Source organism: Solea senegalensis, linkage group LG4 (genome assembly GCF_019176455.1).
Source record: "Solea senegalensis isolate Sse05_10M linkage group LG4, IFAPA_SoseM_1, whole genome shotgun sequence".
Taxonomy (NCBI): domain Eukaryota; kingdom Metazoa; phylum Chordata; class Actinopteri; order Pleuronectiformes; family Soleidae; genus Solea; species Solea senegalensis.
The window spans coordinates 5,380,463-5,397,771 of NC_058024.1; the positions used below are offsets into that span (position 1 = coordinate 5,380,463).

Genomic DNA, 17,309 nt, shown 5'->3' on the forward strand with positions numbered 1-17,309 from the left:
GTCAGTGACACTTTAATCTGCAGTTGACATTCCCTCCCTATAATAATATTATTATTATTGTTATTATTATTATTGTTATTGTTATTATTATTATTATTATTATTATTATCAATAATAATAATAATGATAATAATAATAACAATAAGTCTCAGGTCATCATCTGTGTAGGCCGAAATTAGTCTTACTGTTAAGAAGGCAACAATCAGAGAAGACCAAATAAACAATCAATAATACCCCTCACAAGGGGGCACATGGTGGTGCAGTGGCTAGGATTGTTGAAGTTCAAATCCCAGTTCTGCGTGGAGTTTGCACGTGTGCTCCAGCGTCCTTCCATAGTCCCAAAACATGCAGATTAAGTTAACTGAAGTGTGAGAGTGAGTGGTTGTTCCTCTCTATAGGATGGCTTTGCCCTCACGTGGAGGATAAAGTGATAAAGCCTTACAAGTGCAAATATTTGTGTTTAAATGTCAGGAGTAAAAGTAACAAGGTGCCAGCAAATTCAATCAAATAAAGTATTTGTACTTGGTTACGTCCCAACTCTGATGGACGCTGTTGTTTATTTAGGAGAGGATGTGTGCAGGAGCAAACACAGGCCTGTGTCCTGTGTCTATCACTAACATGCGCTGCTTGGTGTGTCTGTCTGTGTGGGTGGTTGGATGTGTGGGTGCACAGGGAGCCTCCTCCAGTCTGGTGGTCAAGTTTGCCGACACGGATAAGGAGCGCACCATCCGTCGCATGCAGCAGATGGCCGGTCAGATGGGCATCTTCAACCCCATGGCCCTGCAGTTTGGAGCCTACGGAGCCTACGCTCAGGCAAGACGCCCTGCAAAGCATCTCTTTCTTTTTTTTTTATTCATTCAATGCACCATGAAGATTAAAGGGAAAGTCGTCTCCCTATGATATGATCACTCAATTTTTTTTTCCCCAGCCTTTAATATATAGAATATAATGAAATGTTATATTATGCTCAGACTCTCTCTTTAGATTTTCAAAACGTGGGTCCTCGTGTTAAAAGCATTAAGGAAACACTGATTTAAAATATCTTACTTAAAAGTGGTTTACAAAAATAACACATCAAGGGATTCCGTACTTCAGTAACTCAGTTTCCTGCCTCTATTTGGTTCACTTTACCTCTCCCACTCCTTCCCCGTTCCTTCTGTCTTAACTCAGCCACTTCTAACTCTCTCTCCTCGTTCCTTTCATGAGTTTCATTATTCTCCAACGTCCTAACAACTCCATCTGTTCCCCTGCACAGGTGCAGCAGCAGGCAGCATTGATGGCATCTGTCGGCCAGGGAGGCTACCTCAGTCCAATGGCAGCCTTCGCTGCCGCCCAGATGCAGCACATGGCGACTATCAATGGCCTCCCAGGAGCACCACTGACCCCCACGTCAGGTAAAAACTAGTTGAAGATAATAGGTGGAAGGACTTTAGGCAGTTTTCTTACTCCAGTACAAAGTTGTTCTTGTTTTTTTAAGCTGGCAGTGCAATTACAGGGAAGGAACTTGAAGGTTAACTTTCAATAAAAGGTCCTGTGTGTAAGAATTAGTGGCATCTCATGGAACTACAGTATCCTTTGCATACCAGGAAGTAATTTAAACAATCTTTCCCTACTCTCTCCACTCCAATAATACACTAAGTAAACATTTCATATGGTGGCACAAGATGGCGGCCTCTGTAAAGCAAAGTCCTTACCATAAGTACATATTAAAGGCTTATATGAAACAATCCATTTCTATTTTAAGTGATTATACACTTTTATTATTATATTATATTGTGTATAATTGTGATTATACACAAATATACATTGGTTGATTACATTTCTGCCAGTAAACCCTCAGAAATATTGCACACTGGACCTTTAACTAAATTCAAAATGAAGATTTGTTGCTACAAATTAACCAGAACACATAAACATACTATGCTGTCAAATAAAAAAAAATAAAAAAAACCAACTTCCATTCAGTTGCTGAGCCTCTGCTGCGTCTGTGTGCGGCAAACTAATGTCATTAAAGGGGCAGAAAACAGCTTGAGTTTTACCCGTGATATTTCCATCTGTGGAGTTAAATCTAATGAAACTGTGTCCTCGCGTTTACTCTGAAAGTGTGCCGCGATTATCTGTTCAGCACAGGTCATTCATGTTCTCCATTCTGCGTTAGCACGGAGGACAACAATAGCCCCGCGCGCTGATCAGGCAACTGGGAATGTGAAAGGATTAGAGTCCATTTCCAGAATTGCCCCCATTGCAGCAAGGCAGGGCAAAGTCTTGCTCTAAAATTGCTGGAAATTATGAATTAGAGCAAATAATTGCAAATGAAATTGAGCTGGGGTTTCTCACGGTTACACAGTAGTTTGAATTTTAAATGAAACATTTTAAGATGTCAGCATAAACTGCACCGCCATAACATGCATATGCATCAGATATTAATCCGGGACGAAAAGTCTTTTGCCCAGCAAAAATGTAATATGTAAATAATTTAATTACTCATTGTCATTGTGAAGTAAAGGGAAAAGGGAACGACGGGCCGTGAATTTAAACGACGCTGAAGGAGCCACGCTGTGAATATTTCCCGATGTGTCGCCGGAATGAACATAACACATTTGTGGCCTGACACGCAATCATCTGCGGCAAAGGCATAACTGGCACCCGTTTGATGTCATCAACGCTGCATTCACGCTGCTCATACAGTACGGCTAAGCTGTTGTGTCACAGTACCAGGCCCCACGGGGACGAGAAATCACCCCTGACATTTAGTGTCTTCGCCGACCCACTGAACCGGCTCCTCTGACATTTCCCGGAGTTAGTGGAGAGCCGCTCAAAGTAAAACTTCTCCGTGACGTCGAAGAAAAATAAGGAAATCAGTGGAATGCTGCTGTGTCTCTCTTTCTTTGCCCGTGGCTGCAGGTGGCAGTACACCTCCAGGCATCAGCGCCCCCACAGTGACCAGCATTCCCTCCCCCATTAGTGTAAATGGTTTTACTGGCATGCCGCCCCCCCAGGCAAATGGGCAGCCGCCTGCAGAGGCTGTCTTCACTAACGGAATACACCATTACCCTGGTAAGTCTGACAAATCTATTGATATGTATGCAACAACGAAAAAAAAAAAAACAGAGCTAGATATGTCTTGTAACAGGGAAGTGTGCATGCCGCTGGCCTACAGACGCATGTTCAGGAGGAGATGAGTGTGTGGCAGAGGTGCTTATCGGCTACTGGAGCCTAAATATGCGCTTGTGTCATGAGCCGTGGTCGTGGTACCTTGTTGTGATGAGGTGGAAGAACAACTGTCTTCTTCTTTTGTCTTTACACTCTTGTCTCCCCAGTGTTACAGGAGGTGGTTTTTAGGGAGGACTCGGAGAAAAACGGCTTGGGCGTGGCTCCGCGAAGTTGTTTTGGGGTTCAGGGTGGCTGCTTCCTCTCCTCTCTCTCTGAAGGTAGCACTCCCTGCCCCTATTCCCTCTCCCTCTCCCTCTCCCTTCCCGTCTCTTCCCTCTCCCAACCTCACCACCCTCTTAATCAATGTGCTCAAATGAGATCTTGAGCTGGTAAAAATAATGTTGGGAAATCATTTTCGAAGCATGTGGTTCTAATCTGGGTAAACTTGCACACGGAATTGAAGTTTGTGAATGTGTAGAAGAGATTTGTAGATGTGGAGGGTGGGGAAACGTTTACCATGCAAAGCAGAACACTATATACCGGCTCTGTTTAGACTCTGAGTAACATACATGCATCCTAAGTGATTTAAGTGTGTCTCGTCATAACCTTCTGACTTCCCCGCATTGTAAGTTATAAGTTTTAAATATTTAAAAAGGACATTATGTGGCAAACAAATCAAATCTTTGCCAGTTGAGACTTACCTGTAATTAAGAATATACTGAATGGCCAGCAGGGGGCTACTTTGCTACATTTGAATGGAAGTCAGTGGGACATTAGCTGACTTCTCACTTCATTAGAGTTACTTGTCTCCATAACTAGTTTCAGGTTTTCTTCTTCACGTATGTGCCCATTTAGAGGCGCGAGTAGACTCCAGTTTGATTGACAGCGGGAATCCTCCTATAGGTGCCTGGTTGCAAGTGACATGTGTGAATTTGTGGCTGTCAAAGCTCAACATGGCGCCGACCAAATCGCCAATCCCGAGGCTTCAAAGCGATTCAATTCTTAAGCTCTGATCAGGTCTGAACGCACCCAGTTCAGGTCATGAATGTGTCCTCAGGTCTGATCCAAAACCACATCTGTAGATGTTTAAGGACGCATGCGCCCACAGTCATGAAAGCAACTCGTCCTCAGGATGCAGTTAAGACCGACCGTTCACGTCATTTATTTTTATAAAAGTTGAAATTGTATTTAATTTCACAGCAGCACGAGGTGCTTTGATCCCCTTTTTTTTGTTTTACCTTTTCTCTATCTCTGCGTGCCATAGACACTGGTCTTCAGAACATAAAAGTCATGTGACCAATGCTGTTTCACCGGCACAAGGGACACACAAATATTTAAGCACATAAAACATATCTCTTTGTCAAACCTCACTGTTAACATAACTGTCCCAAAGATACACTATAGACAATCTTCAATGACAGAGCTCTTCTCCACACAAAGGTGTTCCCTCCACTGGAGATTGGAGGATATCACTTCCACTTTCAAAGTAAAACGTACCTGAACATCAGTGAGTAACAATAATGATATTTTTATCTGGTCTTACTGCTAAAGGTCGTCCAGGCGCCTGCGATGACAGTTTTGTATCGTGACGTCATGGTTATTGTTATTTAAATGTGCTGAAACAGCACTCACACACACACACACACACATTGAAACCTCGGATTGTGTCTATGTGTAAGAGCAGAGGTTTGTTGCTGGAGTCTCCCACTGGAACGCCTCGCTTCACTTTAAATGTGCTAATAATTACACGACACACCAGCGAGGGGATAAAGCAGCAGAACAACGTGGAGGTGTGTTTGTTGGTAACGCCGCGCGCTTCTCTTCACATTTCTGACAAGCTATTAGCGAGTGAGACAGAAGAGGCAGCGCAAGCGCGGCTCCTTTAACGGCGCAAAACACAGCGTCTCGTTTCATCTATCTTCATGGGATTTTAAGTCGAGTTTTTTTCTTTCTTTGTCTGCATCGTCTGACTCCAAACACTGGCATATTTGAATTGATTAGACCGTCTTGATTCTGCTCCTATCACATCTTCTGATCGACATGCACCAGAGCAGCACAGGGAGCAGGCATTGAAAAAAAACTACAACTAAATTGTGTGATCTGGTGTCATTAGACACGTTTAAAGTGTTCTTAAACGACTTGGAGCCAGATGTTTAGCCTGAATGCACATTTATTGACTTTATAGAAACTTTATTTTTTATGTGTATTTTATTCTTTTGACATGTGAAAATGCTGTATATATGTGGCCATGTCGGGTCCATGCTCAAAGTGACACGGAAACGTGAAAATAGAGCGGTGTAAATAGGCCCAGTGAAGTCAGCTATGGACATTTCAAAGGAGGCAAAATTTATTTCTAAGATAATTTGCCCTCTCATCATCCTCCTCTTCCTCACATATACTTCAGACACTGGTATAACGGAAATTAGATTTAGATGGAGCGAGAGATAAGGTCACACTAATTATTTATTTAGTTATTTGTCTCATTCTGTTGCGTACAAACTGTCTTTTTTTTTTATTCCTGGTTAGACAGAGTTTCAGTATTTATTTTCTATCTCGTCTCCACGTTCACAAACTGACTCGTGCACGTTTTCTGACAGCTTTGCAGTGAGAGAGTGACTCGGACGGTGACAATTGCTTCATTTAAAATGATTTCTCAACATGATGGCACGGGCTTCAACATTTCACTGAGCATTTATTTGAGCCTGTACGTGTCATTCCTCGGCTATCTGAGCTGTGTTTGCCCGTCCTGTTAATCCACGGTGTGTTCAGTATTTCTATGGTTTTTTGGTGACGGTGGGTTTCTTGGTTTGTGTGTGTGTGTGTGTGTGTGTTTTCTCAGTGGTGTACTCGATGTGCATGTATACTCTGTGTACAGATGGGCGGTTGTAAAGTGTGGCGCAGCATCCGTGGTAGTTCCCAGTGTGTTTCGGCTGCGGGGAGAAATGTCCACCTCTCCTTTTTAAATAATTAACTGTGTGTCTCTCACATGTGACGTCCTCGCAACAGGTGCATCCAGTGTCGTGCTCGTCGTGTTCTACATGTTTACGTCGATTGTTCTTCAGAGTTTGTGTATAGAGTGTTCAGAGTTTCCATCCCTGTGGTGACTGTGGAGCCGTGTGTTGTTTTTCTTTGTTGTAAAGTATGGTCCTTGAACGTCGCACTTTTCTACTTTTAATGCTTGAGACGGCGCATTGATTAAAATGCCCAGTAAAAGAGGGAGAGAAATTCTCAGTTCAGCTCCTCACACACTGAAAACGAAGAGAGTTGAGGCGGCGCCATTCGGTTCTCTAACCATTCTGCTTTTCTTCTCCTATCTGTCCTCCTCTCCCTTCATCTCTCCTCCCCCCTCACCCATGTTCCATATTACTCTCGCCTTCCTCCGTGCCCTCGCCACATCTGCATTCTCCCTTCGTCTCACCGTGCCCAACTCACACACATGCACCCCTCCATCATCCGACCATCCACACTCCCCTCCTCCTCCTCCTCCTCCTCCGTCTTCTTCTCCTCTCTGTGTCTCTGCTGGAGCAGCTCAAAGTCCCACTGCAGCTGATCCTCTCCAGCAGGCTTACACAGGAGTCCAGCAGTATGCAGGTCTGTCTGTCAATCTCATAGTGTGTGTGTGTGTGTGTGTGTGTGTGCATGTGAGAGAGAGCAGCGAGATAAAGATTCTGCCTTTGTTTTAATTTGAATTTTGATCATGTAACATTAAGTGTTTCAGTGTCACTGCATCAATTTATTCTTGCTGGTGTGTGTGTGTGTGACACGCAGCCTCTATTGTCTGTTATCTGATCAATTGCCTGCTGTGGCCCTGCATATATCGCATTGTTTATACGTATCCAAGTGTACGTGTGAGTGGTCATGACTGTTATCTGATCCGTGCTGTGTGTGTGTGTGTGTGTGTGTCTGTGTGTGTGTGTGTGTCTGTGTCTCAGCAGCCTACCCCGCTGCATATGGCCAGATCAGCCAGGCCTTCCCCCACCCTCCACCCATCATTCCACAGCAGCAGCGAGAAGGTAACGCCGCGTTTACTTCCTTTCCTTTAATATTCATATATGCTGCACACATATACTCATATTTACCTCCTCGACATTCATCTTTCATGTTGCCGCGGACGACACGGGCACGTTTTGAAATATCCCGGGCAATTCCCAGCCCTCATTTTGTTTCCGGGCATGATTTCACCTCTTGCCAGGGAAAAATCTATCAAAAGCAAAATATTCAGTGAAGACACGTGAAAGAATAATAGAGAACATGTTGAATTACACGCGTGTGCGTCAGTCTGAAACGATGCCTCATCTTTAAATCCATCAAAATGAAAGAAGGAATATAGAAAAGTGATTCTTGTTGTGGTGTTGTGAGTAGTAGCTTCCCTAACTTTAACTCCCCTAATTCTACACACAGAGTTTCAAACTGAGCTGTAAAACTACTTTTGAACTCGATGACCTCCTGGTATGGGACAGCAATGCTTGGGACCTTACTGCCCCCTTGTGGAAAACAAACAACATAATACAAATCAGTGGAACAGCTGTGGCGTCCCAGGGGTTACCATTTAAGCATTTAGTCATTCAATTAGAGATACCTGAAAGCTGTGAATACTAAACCTGAGTTTTTCATTAAAGCTCAAACTGTCAAACAGTTGAAAGGAGCCAGAGTTATTGTCCATTAATGCCTGCGCCTGTTGACAGTGAGTGATTGTTGCCATGTTGGCTCGGAAAGTGAGTTATCTATCAATCTAACAGTTGCAGATGAATTTCCCATCGATCAATTAATCAACTTATTTTTGGGCTACTTACATTTACAAATGCTATACGTCCAAGTTTGTCCACTTTAAACCAGTGATCGAACGTGTCAAGCTCCTTAGAGTTAGCTTAGCATTATAAGACAGTAAATCCCAATTGTAATATTGCAATAAAGATATTTTTGATGATTTTTCACATCATTTCAAAGTAAAAGTGCTTTTATGTGACAGTGAAATAAATCTAACATAATCATAATAATAATGTACAACTGTAATAAAAACAAGCTGTACTGTATGTAACGTTAAATGTAATAACATGATAATTACAAGCTACTGTAGTATTATTATTATTATTATACAAATTTTTTTGACCCCTCTATTTTTCTGTGATTTCACATTCTCTTGCTCCTCCTGCCACTGTCAAGCTTGAACAGTTTCCTTTTTCCTTTCTTTGTCTGACCTTTGTCCTCTATCTTTTCTGCTCTTTCCTTGTCTTTTTCTCCATGTGTGTGTGTGTGTGTGTGTTGTGGTGTGCAGGACCAGAGGGTTGTAACCTGTTCATCTACCACCTCCCTCAGGAGTTTGGGGATGGAGAGCTGATGCAGATGTTCCTACCTTTCGGTAATGTCATCTCCTCCAAAGTGTTTGTGGATCGGGCGACAAACCAAAGTAAATGCTTTGGTGGGTAAAAATGAACAAAACCAAAAGATTATTGGTTATTTATTCTTATTCTTCTTCTTTTTTTTTTTTTTTTTTTTACTAATCACCTTCTTTACTGCAGTCGACTCCCACTCCCCACCCCCCTTCCTAACCTCTCAACACCCTTACTTTAAAAACAACACACACACACACACACACACAGTGGAGGATTTCTCTGCAGTTGTGCAAAAGCTGGAATGGAGAATGAGCATTTCTGGATTTGTCTATCAATCATTCAAGCTGTTTTCTTTTGACGCTCTGCTTAATTTCTTATTGTTAATATACTGTACAGTGCATTCAGAAAGTATTCAGACTCCTTCACCTTTTTTTTTTTTCCTTTTTTATGATGCTGCAGCCTTATGGTATCATCTTTAAAATGAATGTTTTTGCCTCCATAAAAACTCAATGTCCCATAATGAAAAAAGCCAAACTATAGTAGTTATAAAAATGTATTAAAGATAAGAGAGTCTGATAATTATGGGGTTGTTGTTTTTTTTTTTGTTTTCCTGGAACTGAAGCATATCCTGCAGCCATGAGCGTGGTGTTTTGTTTATTGTTTCAGAATAAATGTATTAAAAAAGGGAAGAACTGAAATGTCATATTGCTACACGTCTTCAGAACGAATACTCCACGTACTTACAGCACTTTTGGAAGAGATCACATCCTGAAGTTTTCTTCAGTATGCTGCAGCCAGCTTTGCAAACGTGGATTCTGGTTTCCTTCTGTCACTGTTCTCTGCAGAGCCTCTCCAGCTCTGACAGGTAGACAGCCATGGTTTTTTTTTTGTTTTTTTTTTTGCCTTCCCTCCAGAGATATTTGACTGGTTTTAAACGAGGTCTCTAAGACATTCACAAAGTTCTCATAGAATCCTAAATTTGGGTCCAGTCTGATTTTCTGAGCACTGGTTTCCATTCATTAGATTCATGTTTGCCACGCTCTCTGGAGCCGTTTGAGAGCAGAGGTCCACCACTTAATATCAAGTTGTAATTCGTTGTTTCTGTCTGTTTTTGTGATTCATTGATCAATTTTGCATTCTTTTTATTGCTAACTCATTCCGTATCAAAACAAACACCTTTATTCTGAAATTCCTCATGAACAGACAGTTTGACTGGCCCCCCTCCTGACCAGACAGATGCTCCGTGAGTTTGAGACCCCTGCTTTCACGTCTTCCACAGTAGTGGCTTCCATCTGGCAGCTCAGTGATGCTGTGTTTCTGGAGGTTTTCTTCCATCTCCACACAGGAGCTCAGCCAGAAGGGGCCACTGTGTTCTTGCCCTCACCCCAATTATTAAGGGTAAATCCAAATAGTCCAAAAAGAATTGAACCCTCAGTCCTGTCCGTAGCACTTTAGCCACTGCTTTATAAACTTCTGTATTGGATTGTGGGGCAACATTATCTCCGTTCCTTTCATTAAAGAAGGTCAAGTGTATCCTTTGCTGAAGGAGATGTGAAATGAAGCTCACTTGCTTATAGCATTTAAACGATAGAAATGAAACACGTCTTATTATAGCTGGAACTGAGATGCTTCCAGGTCATGTCGCACATTTAGGAACCTTATGAAGCAACTTTTTAAATACCCTTGTGCAGACATCATGCCTTCCACCTGCAGGCAGCCGCAATACTTATCCTCTGTGAGGCCTCAAATGAACCAGAGTGTGTCATTCTAAATCATTGTCCCGGCATCAACCACTTGTTTGTATATAGACAAAGTTTTGATGCTGAGGGCTACAAAACATTCTATACTTAATTTCTTTGAATATATGTTCACTTTTTGTCACAGTTTTGTCATCGTGGAATGTAAAGGTGCAGATTAATGAAGGAAAAAAAATGTCTTCGAATAATGCTGCAGCATAAAATGTGAGAAGACTGAAGGAGTTCTAAATCCTTTATGAATGCAATGTAAATATCTAATACCTGTTCACTATGGGAAGGAATTCATCACTTTTATATTATTTTTATTGGCACATTTATAACACAAACTCTGACTCTCTAGCCTCCTCAGTGCAGGAGATAAAGAACCGCTGTCTCACTTTATGACAGTGACAGCACAATTTATCCAAACGTATAATTATGTGGAAAATTACAAATGGATCGCGCAGAGTATTTAATGGAGAGTCCGTCAGGTGCAACCCATTTGCAAAGTAGCTTTTGCTCATTAATACAACAGAATGTTAATGTTGTATTATTCATGTTGCAATTTTGAGATGCAGATTTTTTTAATTTGTGATTTGATGCCTTTTTTCACTCTCAAGTGGAAATATAAATAAATGAAGCACAACAAAAAAAAAAAAGAAACAGCACAACAACGTTGATGTTATGGTTTTAGATTTCCATTAATACGTTCATGCTGTGGTTCTGGCTGCATGAGTTTATTGTAATGCTCTTGTTGTCTTTGTATATTTTTTGCTATATTCACGCTTACGCTCCGTGGTGCGTTTTATTGTGGAGAGACTTTCGATTTTGTTTTTATTTTCATGTGCAGATGACAGGATTTCATGATGACTGTGAAGGTTTATTCATTCGTGCCAGAGACTTTTCTCGTCTTTCTGACTCTCATCCCCATTATTCATTCTTCTGTAACCCCAAACTGTCCTTGCCTCTTTCGTCTGACCATGTTTCTTCCCTCTTTTTTTTTTGGCCTTTCCTACCAGGGTTTGTGAGCTTCGACAACCCAGGTAGTGCCCAAGCTGCCATACAGTCCATGAACGGCTTCCAGATTGGAATGAAACGCCTCAAGGTGCAGCTGAAGAGGCCAAAGGATGCCAACCGCCCCTACTAGCCCCCGCCCCAGCCAGCCGCCGCCAACCTGGTGGCCGGGGCAGCCATCGCACACAGGGAAAGACAGGTCAGACTTTGAGGAACTGTGTTTCATTGTCACGCTCCTTTCATGGCCGATTAACTGAACCAACGCTTACGCAACAAATGCAATATTATATTGACAAATGTTCAAATGGCAAGCCCACTTATACAGCCTGATGTGGGCTCAGTAACCTTTTATAAATGTCATAAAGCATTTGCAGCTGCCCAATAACTAGCTGATCATGTGCAAACAAAGTACTTGTAAGGAATAGTGATGAAGTTTTCCCTCTGCAAAAGTGGAAGTCCACCCACGTCTGAAGACGGGTAGAAAGTTTTGCACGCGCTTTCTCTATAAGAATTCATTTTGACTGATTTTAGTGACGTTTTTGTCTTTGTTAAAACATTAATGTAGGCTGCATTTACACTGCAGGTGCTCAATTCTGACACGTTGCCCATATCAGTCTAAACACATGCGGGGAACAAACCACAGGGTGGGCGTGGTAAATGGGAGTGGTGTTACTATGAAATTTAGAAATCCTCGCTTGAAAGACATGAAACCTCAGCACGAGTCCACTGGTTTGAGTCCTCGTCCTCCATCGCACAGGTTGAAAGATAGTCACGGATGGTGTACACCAGTGGAATATCCGATCTGCCTCTTTCGATTGCAGATGCAAACGCACACGTCTGATTCCTAATTCCACGTATGGATGAGGCCTGAATCGGACCTGACCATATTTGAATCCGTGTGCTTTTTTTCTGCTCAGATCTGATTTGTGCCACATGGGAGGAAAAGACCAGAAAACCCAATTTGGATCTTCGTCGCATGCAGTGTAAATGCACTTGATTTTAAAAACGTGGGCGACCACAGACACAAACGAAATTGTCAATGTTTTAATTCTGAGAAAGCTTTAATCGAACTCTTTCAGGGAGGAGATTCCAGGGATTTGGGATCTCACAGAAACTCGCGTGATTTAACGTGACTTCAGATTAAATAGACAACGCAGACAGGTGGACTGTCGTAAATATCAAACCCGCTTAATACTTAACGATTTGTAATTGAGAAGACTGATGCATCACGACACGACAATTTGGCCAGATAATCTGTTCGAATCCGCCTAAAAGTGGAAGTCACCCAGGATCGTCCGAAGCAACAGAATGGGACTGAAATCTGGCCAATTATCCTCAAGTGTGGGGCAGGCTTTCGAGGTCACTCCTGCTTGATACAGGTGCTGGAATCACAACAATTAACCTCTACCTGCTGGGAGGGAGCAAACAATCAAGGCTAATTTGAGAGGTTAACATACATAGAGACAGACGTTGGTGTAGACATGAGATCATTGCATGCAATGATTGGCTTCTTAATGAGGAAAACAGAAAAATCTCAAGGTTTGAACAACAAAAACCACTGTGTAAGAAGTATAACACAATACTCCAAAGGTGTAGAGCAATCTGATGGTCACCTCACGGATGTATTTAATGAGCAAACCCTAATGGTTTGCAACACCATCTCAAGGGACTTTAACATCTATTCATAACGGCTGCTGCGGTTGTTAGAGCAAATGTAAATATAATTTCTTTTGCAACAATCCATTAATCTTTATTTATACAGCACTTTTCATACATATAAAATGCAGCACAAAGTGCTTTACATAAAAAAAACAAAACAACACCCTATCCACCCCGGATACATTCACACACCTCAGTAGATACAACTAAGACAAAGGAGCTGAGGACACAGCTTCAAGAGTCCTCATATGAATCAAATCCTAAATCACCACATCTTATTACTTGCCCTTGTGTTGCAAAAAAAAATAAATAAATAAAAATACAAATACTGAACACTGAATATGAATATGATAAAAGTGTTTTCTCCTTTAGTTTTACATTGGAAATCCTTTTTGTATTTGTATATTCTGTTCCTATGTACGTTCAACTGTCAAATGACCCTTGATTGATTGCTCCCTCCAAACAGGTGTGGGCTAATTGTTGTGATTGCCCGCACCTGTGCCAAGTAGGCGTGGCCTAAATTATGAGGGAGTGCCAGTGTCACAGTCTTTCTCGTCTCGAAGATACGGAAGAGGATTAGGGCCACTTTAAACTTAGAATGCTGACTTTATTCTCGGAATTCTGAGAATAAAGTCAGAATTCTGAGAATAAAGTCAGCATTCTGAGTTTAAAGTCAGCATTCTGAGAATAAAGTCAGCATACTGAGTTTAAAGTCAGCATTCTGAGAATAAAGTCAGAATTCTGACTTTAAACTCAGAATGCTGACTTTATTCTCAGAATTCTGACTTTAAACTCAGAATGCTGACTTTAAACTCAGAATTCTGACTTTGTTCTCAGAATTCTGACTTTATTCTCAGAATGCTGACTTTAAACTCAGAATTCTGACTTTAAACTCAGTATGCTGACTTTATTCTCAGAATTCTGACTTTAAACTTCTGTTCATTCAGAAAACGGTGCTCGTACATTTTCACCAGTGTGTTGGTGAGTCTACGGCTTTCATTGACACGCCCACTGATGATGTCATCGCTCGCAGGAAAAACCATCTGGTTTTTTTTGGTTCCCGACTTTTCAGTTCATTTAGGATGTGAACGCATCGGCTGATTCAAAGTGTTGAGTGAGCAACTGCAGCCGTGCCGGAGCCATGCCACAGTTTAAGTGTCAGGTTTATGACAGTGAACGGGACAGAAAATGAATACATAACAGAAGAAAAGAAGAAAAAACTATCGTTTTAGACATATTCTGAAAATGCAGTTGTATAAGATGGCCAAGAATGAATGCCACTTCACCAAAGTATTATATTGTGTGTCCCTTTTTATGGTGTTTTATCCTGATTTGTATTGTTTTTTTAATATGAGTTATTCCTAATATAGACATTTTAGTCTTGACGTTATGTTTTGCACGTGTGATTATTTATCGATTTACATAATTACCTAATATCAGTTGGGAATAGGGTGGATGACTTTTTGATTTGTCTCCTTCTAAATTCAATTCATTAATTTTGTGTTCCTTTTCATCTGGAAAATCACATTGTGCTCAAGCTTGAAAAGCACAATACAAAGACAATGATTATTATTATTATTATTATTATTATTATTAAAGCGACATAGTGACACAAGGGCAGAGAGGGAGAAAGCGTATACATATGAGAACAGTGATCTCTCACATATGGAAGTCACTACGTTGTTGTGCTGTCACTTGTAAAAGTCCAAGCAAACACACGTGTGCAGCATTTACTCTGCTTGAAGAAGAGTTTTGCAGTGGGTGACCCTGTGTGTCTTCCTGGAGGTAAAAGATCAGTGGGAAGTGCGCAGGGAAGGAATAGCTTCCTCGGGGAGAAGCATTTATTACCCCTCAGGCGGGTAATTGTGCCGTCCCTCTTTGTCTTCTCCCTTCATCTGTGTGATGGAGAGTTTAGGCTGTGTCGTTCATTCACCGCTGATGACTTCATTCAAGGGCAACTTATCACCCACTCACAAACTAACTGAACCGTGCCAGACAGTGTCCCGAGGCAAATCACTGCGGGAAGAATAGTGCAATCTCATATGAATGCGTCACAAAATATGTAGCACAGTTGCTTCCGATAAATCAACTCGTATAGTGTCTCAAGACGACGTTTCTACGACTTCTTTCTTCTGGCCTGAGTTTGTGTGCAAAATTGCAACAAACAACCACAATTGTTGGCATTTGCATGACATTTGCATACTATATGTGTGTTTTCCTCATACACAAAAACAATAAAAACCTCATAAAGGTACAGAGTTTTTAGATTGATGGGTTTATATAAAGACAACAGGGTTGTGTGCGGCTTATTCTAACTGCAGGAAAAGGTTTGAGTGTGTCTTAGAGTAAATTCCCAGCATCATTTCTAAATTAAGATTAAAATGTGCATGTGTCGTCTGAGGACCACAAATGACCATGCACAACTTTGTCTGTCACACACACACACACACACACACACACACACAACAAAAGAGATCCTGTTGGATAATGGGGCTGAATGATTTGATCAATCTGACTGTGATTATTCAGAAATATACTAGATATAGAAATAATATTTTATATTATTAATGTATATATATATTAATATTAATTAATATAATGTAATATTTACAATAGCAACACTCAATGTTCTGCCCTGAATATGATATATGTTAATACGTTTATAGACATGTATAGAAATGTTTTTACAACATTCGTATATAAAGCGGAGCTTTTATTTTGAAATCCGCCAAACCGCCAGAAGTGGGGAGTCTGAATGTACAATCAAGGTATATTAACTTGTACTGTAATGCAAGGATGAGAACTTTAACAAAAAAAACTGGCATAGAACATTAACAAAATATATAATTAAATTTGCAATTTCCAATCCTGTAATTGTTCAGGCCGATTTGTCCTTGGGAAAACAACAATTTCAAAAATGAATTCAAGGAAATCTACTCAGTGCATGTTGGGATATTAAAGAAAAATAAAGCTCATGGTTGATAATGATGATATTTTAAGTGTAACTAAACCCCTAAACCACTTTGTTTCAGGTGTAAACCAGTGTATATGGGTATCTAGTAGGGGTGGGGCGAAAAAAATCCCGACTCCTCCCCCTTTTTATAAATGTGTGAGGTGTCGTTTCTTGAAGACTTGAAGCGCGGCGTAAGCCATGGAGAGGCTCGTGTCATCAAGAATCTCACACCGCTGCAACTCGGTGTCAGATGTTATTTACTATTATTATTTATTGTTGGCATTTTTCAAAATAAGACGTCGGGGGGAATTACCTTCAGAAAATGACTTTTGATACTTAATTACAATAAATGTCATATACTTTAAGACTTTTGCCGCGTCTCCAATGCACGGTCCCAGCTCGACGCGGTTTGGTCGTGTTTCCACAACATGGGCGGAGTCATCGCTGCACGGCTGCATAAAACCGCCGTGGCTTCGTTTAACGCGCATTAAAGTCCAAGTATCCATTTTAGGTACTTTGTACAAGACTGCTTTTACTTGGATGTACTTGACTGTACTTGTACTGTTTTCCAGGTTTTGTTGAGCTGAATCCTATGTTGACTTCTTGCTGCCCGAGTGCAAACTCAGCATCTGGACCACTGAGGCTGCTTCAGAAACAGAGCGGAGAGAGAGAGAGAGAGAGAGAGAGGGAGAGAGGGAGAGAGCGATGACCAAGTCAAGGACACCTCCTTTTTTTTGGATGTACTGAAACTTTGGAACTCAGAGAGCATTTGTACCAGCCTGGTTTGCCCCAGGATCCTTTTTTCTTCTGCACACATATACACACCTCTTTTCCCCACAAAACCCTGCTTGAGTGACAGCTACCTTTTATGGACCACAAAAACTTTTACGTGAACAAACGGGAAGTAAAAGCAACTTTTATCAAATCTACTTACAATGACCAAGCCCACTGAACACTTCTTGGGAAAATGGATGTCAAAAGTCCAACAAGAACAAAACAAACCTTTTAAAAACTGAATAGAGGATTGCCGTAGGAGATCTTTCTGTAAGACGGTTTGAGTTTGGGGCAATTGACTTTTGGAGACCAATTTTTAAGGCTTGAAACAAGAAGGGACAAAATTTCCCAGAGACAGAACTTAAGTAGGGAATGTGATATTTTTTAGGACACAAATTGGCTTCGATTTGGGATGGCCATCTTTAGCTTGGAGTGCCTGTCCGTTTCCAGGGGATACCGTTGCCAAGGAGAGCCATAGCAACGGTCTCTAGGGAGTCTTACCTGTCATTCCTTAGTTGTTTTAGGGACCAAAAGACCAAACATTTTTATTGCTGAGGACTTGTAGCTCTAATATACTCGGACCACTGCATCCCTTTCAGTCAGTGTGAGCTGGCTGAGGGGTTGCACTTAAAAGAAGTGTACATTTCGAATATATACAACACATGTATATATACATATATATTGCTG

At 41.2% G+C, this 17,309-nt stretch overlaps 1 protein-coding gene across 10 annotated transcripts in view; it reads left to right on the forward strand.

Moving 5' to 3' along the window:
• Positions 1-16,542, forward strand: part of celf4 (CUGBP, Elav-like family member 4) — a 96,318-nt gene extending 79,776 nt beyond the window's left edge. For 2 of the 10 annotated variants that reach the window (XR_006360276.1, XR_006360277.1), the window contains exons 6-13: positions 673-813; positions 1,256-1,394; positions 2,905-3,057; positions 6,682-6,744; positions 7,086-7,166; positions 8,429-8,572; positions 11,242-11,435; positions 16,421-16,542. Coding sequence is in view for 5 of the 10 variants with exons in the window: in XM_044023892.1 (XP_043879827.1) it covers positions 649-813; positions 1,256-1,394; positions 2,905-3,057; positions 3,321-3,431; positions 6,682-6,744; positions 7,086-7,166; positions 8,429-8,572; positions 11,242-11,369 (984 nt within the window). In the remaining 5 variants the exon portion in view is untranslated. The other 8 variants (XR_006360278.1, XR_006360279.1, XM_044023893.1 and 5 more) reach the window with 6 other exon arrangements.
• The last annotated feature ends 767 nt before the right edge of the window (positions 16,543-17,309 follow it).